We start from the raw sequence: 6,405 nt of genomic DNA, 5'->3' as shown, positions 1-6,405 counted from the left end.
TGATCCACTCTAAATTGTGGTTGATTGCTTGCCTTTCCAAGTTGTCCTTTCATTATATTTGAAAACTTAATGGTATACAAGACATTAACTTATGCATCAAAACTTGTAATGTCATTGTAGGTGCTTTTTCTCATGTGATGCGGTAGCCCTTTATCAGTATGAAGTCTGCATCAATGGAGGAATAAGACATAACCAAGTTTAGAGCATTTGCTTTGCGTATTTTGTGAAAAGTATTTCCATAGATTCTTAGCTGAACCACTTGGGGGCTTATCATCGTGCTAATCACCCATTATGACATCCAACCTCTAGTTTATGATCCATTCTTGGGTGTGGCCCCATTCACCTTAACCATTCTATTTTCTTATCTCATATTATCCTCCACATTTTATTGGTCTTAAGTTCTGAATTCGTTCTTATTTTGCCACACTTAGAATTTTCGCCCAAACAAAGAGTTTTCTAAATCCATTAGACAATCAGTTTGCCCCTAAATAAGGATCGTATTTGGTGGTATCTATAGTCAGGTCTAAGGAGAACAAGTGAAACTATAAGCTCTAACACTTTTATTTTATATTTTGTTTTCTTAATTTATGTATCGCACGAACTATTGCATAAGTTAGGCGTAGAAAAACAAGATAAAAATGAACTTTATTTATAAGATTATGATATGTATATATCACAACATACAAACAAACAAAATTCCTAAATCACAATTTCTGATGTCAAAACTTGAAGTATAGAACAAATATAGTAAGTAGTGCACATAACATAACAGAATGCATTTCTTACATTTATTTGACTATCACATACTATATACAGAGCCACCATGTAAGCAGTAGTTGGAAATGACTTTGGTAGTAAACTTCCCCTTTCATCTAAGAGTTAGGCCAGCCATTTGGCGAATGCTTCTTATGGTGGCTGTTTCTCTTTGCCACAAGTTGTGTTTTAATTAAATTTTCAAGTGAAGTTGCTTCTTGGATGTCTTGGTGTGCCTTTCTGCAGAGATCATCAAGTGCAAGCATTGGAAATGGCTCTTCTATTAGAACTCCAACCTACAACAATCATTTTCATATTTTTGGATTAGCTATATAAACAAAAAGCTTGAATAGGCTTTACAGGAACACTTCCATGAATCACTTTTGTGCTTGTGTTCTAATATACAAGCATAAAATGAAAATGGTAAGCCTTGTACACTGATTGGCCTTTTTTTAATGGTGCAAAATGAAAAGTTTGTTTTGTTTTTGCCCAAAAGCCTACTCTGTCAAGATGTAGCCTAGTGGTTTTTCATAAACATACTCAATATGTTACACACATTCAAATTCAATTCTCTGAAACCTGAACGGGGAAAAGCTAAAGGGTGATGCTAACTTCTTCACATAAAAATAAACTAAATAAGATTAATGAGAAAGATATAATGAATCTTAAACATAGTAATACAAATTAATGATGAATGATGTATTTAGTGTGAATAAATCTTTACAATAATAACATATAGATATTACACTCAAGATTAATATATTTTTTGGAATAAATTATAGTCATTCATAGGACTGACAATGTATCGAACCAACTCGACATTCGTTCGAAACTCGATTCTTTATTTAGATCGATAAACTTGGTTTATGAACCAAACTAATCGAACTAAAAATTAAGCTCATTAAATAAACAAGTTAAACTTAGCAAAGTAGAATTCAATTGATTACTTTCATTTGCTAGCTCTATTGTACATGTATATATATAGAATTTTTAATTTTATATATATTAAATAAATAATCTTCATTCGACCTAATAAGTTGAACTAAATAGTTCGCGAAATCTTAACGAACCAAACAAATTCAAGCCGATGAGGAACAAAGAATTTAGCGAACTTCATTTGAGCCAAATTCAATATGGAAACATAGCTCATTTTGAACTCGAGTCGAGTTTCGAGCTGAACATATTCTTATCTAACTAAACCAAACTGAATTCTAATTCGACTCAGTTCTGCTCGTTTCCATTAGTCTATTATTTAAAAATTATAACCTGAGTTTCTTCAAGCAAGAACATACAGTACAACTACTGGAAATGAAAATCATTTGACAAGTATTCTTATATGCCTTTCTTCTTCCCATGAAAATAAATATTTTTACCTAATGGAGTCCACATAAAAAGGATCGACAAAAGCTGATAAATATTTATCATTGCATTTCACAATATTATTTATACTAGGGAGGAGAGGAACATACTTCTTCTATGCAGAACAAGGAGGCAGCGCTAATAAAGGTAGCAGGAACCACAATCCAATGACAATCATCCCAAAGTATGATAGGTAGTGTCAGATGCCATAGGACAAGAAACCTTGAGGTCAAGTGAGTATATGAGAGTGGAATTGGAATACCCATAAGTTGTTCACAAGTGCCAATTCCTTCATGGAAACAAGAGATCTTTGATTCCTACACAACAGCAAGCCAAAGTCTTAACAAAATATAGTGCGTCAACATCAAGCTAGGCTTGTTCCTATATTGTTTTAAATTACATTCCCCAGTCACAATTCTGACGTTAATATTATAATTTCAGGAATTTTCACAATAGTATTATAACCACAATTGTAGCCTTATTTTTCCATAATTTTCTTCAATTAAGATAAACGCAACGTAGCTATAATATTGTGATCATAATTACAATTTAAAATAATATTGAGAAATTAAGAAAAACTTCATATTTACGTTTTTATATTTAATATCGAAGATATATTTAAATTTTCTAAAGATTATAAAGGTAGTATCTACTTACTCATAACTTTCACACCTAATCACATATCAAACACATTAATTATGTTTAAAAATAAGTAAAATGAGAGAACAAAAAATAGGAGAAGATACTTTCTTAATACAGAATTCTCTCCCATACTTAAGAGGGAAAAGATAAAGAAAACAAAAGAAAAAGTAAAGTACAATAATATTTACATAGCACATTACACTCTTTTCCTTAAAATTACAAACAAAACTCCCATGTCATTATCATTAAAAATAAAGTTGCATAAATCAGGATATACTAAAATTGCTATCCATTAATAAAAGTAGAGCTTCTTACCAAGACATTTCTTCTTGAATCCTCCAACTTTAGCAGACGAAGGCTTTGAGAGATAAACTCAATAACACAGCGTGGTGGGTGTTTGGAATTAACCACAACCTCTAGATCTTCTAATTCTAGTAAATCTTGGAGGTCGCTCCTAACATCTGAACCATACAACACATAACACTGCATTGAAATTGATCACTTATTGAATAAGTTATACTAACAAATATCAAGCTAAATCTAACTGTACACAATTGAAAGGAAATTTACAATGAGTCTTTTTACAACTCACATTATTCTAGAAGATTCTTTTATCAATTATAAAAAGAGAAAATTTTAGTCATTATGAATGGTTTGCTCTACAAAATACCAACTTAAGATATCACCTTATAAAGTTTGAAGAAAACATATAAGAGTCTTCACCCTACATTGAGTCTCCATATTGAGTAGAATAACAAACTTAATGTGAGAAATATAATTTTTGTATAAGTTTACAACATTATCGTATAATTTTTGTTTTCAAACTAAATTTAGTCATTCATCTTTCATCATCCACTAAAAAAACCAATAAGCATAATAAGATTGATTAAATACCTAAACTCATTATTGTGAAAAAAAATCCTTAAGATTCAGTCCTTGGGCAATGAAAAATCATGAAAATTTTCACATTAGTGTTTAAGAATATAAAATCTCAATTGAAATAATTATTTAAAAAAAAAATTAAGGATACATTTGCAATTGAGATGTGAGCCTCTACAATAGTAGGATTGTTTTAGTGACAAATTTCACAAGTTGGAATTATGAAATAATCTCTTTTTTTTTTGCGGATAATATTGTATATATCTATTCATAAGACCCATTAAGTGGAAATCTCTCCCCCACCATGCTAATTTTGTTTCATTCGGTTAGAGAGGAAGAAGAGAGAAATATGTGTGCAATAAAGTGAAAAGAAGAAATATATCAGAAATAAAGTGAATTTTAGTATTATTTGATTGTATAGAAAAAGAAGAGAAAGAAGTGATTTTATCTCCCTCTTTTTTCTAAATAAGGATCTGTCATTTCCAAACCATATCATAGATCAATGAAAACATATCATGTTAACTAAAAAAATAAATATTTATTATTTTTTATATTTTTGTTTCAATATTATTTATCCAAAGACATGGTTTAAGACAGCATGATATTATCTTTCTCCCCTCCCATTTTCTAGTAGAAATAAATTTCCAAGCAACACTACATTTTCATTCTCTCTATTTCCACTCTACCATCTACCAAACCATCCACCAAAGGAAGACTTAAATTGGCATTTTATATCAAGACAAAATTTAGTGTACCAAATAACATTATTCAAAGTTTTATTCTAACCTTGAGTACAACAGGAAATGCCATGATATACTGCAACAGTGCCCTCTTAATAGATAAATCAACATCACACTCCACCCCAGCCATTACCAGCCTTGCAAAATCATGCACCGTAGCAATCACTCTCGTCCAAGCCTTCTTCCCCTCCACAAACCTCGAATACGAAGCCTCCGTCCGGAACACCAGTAGCAACGCTAGCGCCGGCGCTGTAAGCTGGTAGCTCAACGACGAGGCCCTCAGAACCGGGAAGAATTCCGGCAACCAATGCACCAAAGCCAATGAGTTGTACCCTGCAATCGCGGCCGCAAACGCAGTAAACGCAATAACAGGAGGGATAAGAGAAAGCACAACGCGAGAGGAGAGGCTAGAGAGGAAGTGGTTAACGTGGCGGAGTGAGCTTCTGTGTTGAACCCATTTGTCATGGTCGTAGAGGGTTCGGTTTTGTTGGACCCCACGCTCTTTGACGCTGTCAGCCCAGTCAGGTATGGCTCGGAGGATTGAGATTAGGGTTGTGGAGATAGAAGGGTTGGGTTTGTAGAAGGAGAATGTTTTGGGTTTGAGTTTTGAGGGAAGAAGAAGAAGGAGTGGGTGCAGTTTTAGGAGAAGGTTTGGGGTGAAATTTGAAGAGAAGGAGAAAGTGGAGTTGAGTTTTGTTTGGGTTGGAAGTGAAAGGAAGGGGAAAGAAGAAGAAGAAGATGATGATTGTATAAACATGTTGGTTGGTTAAAACTCGAGTTTGTTGCAGAGACAAAGAAGATGATGATAATTGGGTTAGTTTAATTGGTTAGAAACTGTTAATTATTGTGATGCATGTTTCTACACCTGGCAAATGTCTTTCTCAGGTGTGGATAGCTATTCAAAAAACTAAAACAAATTCTTCTTCTATGCACAGAATAATGGTTATCAATTATTTCAATTAATAATACTAGAAGGATTTTCCTATAAGCTTGGAAATGAAAGAGATAATACAGGGCAAATAAAAAAAATTTAAAGGTGCAATCAAATACATTAATTTATTATATCTCTGGAGTAACTTTTCTAGTTATCAGTAGTTGGTGTAGAAAATAAGGAAGGCTTGACTTGGAATCAAGATTCCAATTTTTTTATTTTGCTGCCGAATTTCTCCTAAGTTGTGCCTTTGAAGCGCAATTTTATTTTATTCTTTCAGTCATGAACTTGTGGCTCTCACTCACATTTATTTTTTAATTTTTTATGAAATCTTCCAAACGAACCATGATTTGTCTTCTTTTTTTCAATTTTTTTTAATGAATTGTGACTACCATTTACGAGTTTGTTGCCTGGTAAATTGTGGTGGGGACTAAGGAGTTTAATGTTCCTTAGATCGTATTTCACAAACACGATTTCAGATTATATTGATCTCATCTACCACATTCACTCCTTACCTATTTATGATCGTTTGAGACAGAACCATTTCATCTAAAGAGAATATATTGGAACTCAATCGTGGATATTACTATCTATTTCCACATGCTTCCTTCGGTATCCAATGAATTTATTCTTCTTATACATCAAAGAAGATTTGAATTAAGTATTTTGGTCATCCGACAGAGCTTAATTCTATTAGATTAGTAAGATTTTTTTATTATACTATATATTACAACTACTATCCTCATACATATTTTCAATTTAGTTTTACAAGAAGACTTCCCGACTAGACCGCTACTTTTGATGTTCTTAACAATATCATACAAACAATAAATGACATCAAACTCCTCCTAAAATGATGAATATGAGCCTCAATTTCAATATGAAAGTCAAATCAAGCAAAGACCCACCCTTAAGCATAAACCCCATTACCTACTTGTTCTTTTGTGATGAACGGGTTGGTCGGACTAGAGATCCGAGTAAGGCTTCTTCAAATATCTGGACAAAAGTTCTTTCGGAATTTGGACGAGGTTGACTTGGACTCGCCAGTGGAGGTATCTGAAAAGGTTCTCCGACGATCAAGTCAATAAGACTAGAGAGGTA

The 6,405-nt window shown here is 32.8% G+C and overlaps 1 protein-coding gene across 1 annotated transcript; it reads right to left on the bottom strand.

Annotated features, from left to right (window-relative positions):
- On the bottom strand, positions 690 to 5,226 carry LOC109335083 (UPF0187 protein At3g61320, chloroplastic-like). Its single transcript, XM_019571146.1, has 4 exons — positions 4,420 to 5,226; positions 3,070 to 3,237; positions 2,223 to 2,429; positions 690 to 1,049 (listed from the first exon to the last, which is right to left on the bottom strand). Exons 1-4 carry the CDS (start codon positions 5,128 to 5,130, stop codon positions 873 to 875), a joined length of 1,263 nt encoding a protein of 420 aa, XP_019426691.1. The 5' UTR covers positions 5,131 to 5,226; the 3' UTR covers positions 690 to 872.

Source organism: Lupinus angustifolius, chromosome LG20 (genome assembly GCF_001865875.1).
Source record: "Lupinus angustifolius cultivar Tanjil chromosome LG20, LupAngTanjil_v1.0, whole genome shotgun sequence".
In the NCBI taxonomy this organism is placed as follows: domain Eukaryota; kingdom Viridiplantae; phylum Streptophyta; class Magnoliopsida; order Fabales; family Fabaceae; genus Lupinus; species Lupinus angustifolius.
Note: the sequence above shows the minus strand (reverse complement) of the source record. Positions and strands in the feature narration are given on the sequence as shown.

What these genes read in the sequence shown, in the direction of transcription:
- LOC109335083 (XM_019571146.1), bottom strand. Translation starts at nt 5,130, where the DNA reads ATGTTTATACAATCATCATCTTCTTCTTCTTCTTTCCCCTTCCTTTCA. An exon ending in ATTCAAGAAGAAATGTCTTG is followed by an intron (nt 2,430 to 3,069) that starts GTAAGAAGCTCT and finishes GCTGTTGTGTAG; the next exon opens with GAATCAAAGATCTCTTGTTT. An exon ending in CCTTGTTCTGCATAGAAGAA is followed by an intron (nt 1,050 to 2,222) that starts GTATGTTCCTCT and finishes TGATTGTTGTAG; the next exon opens with GTTGGAGTTCTAATAGAAGA.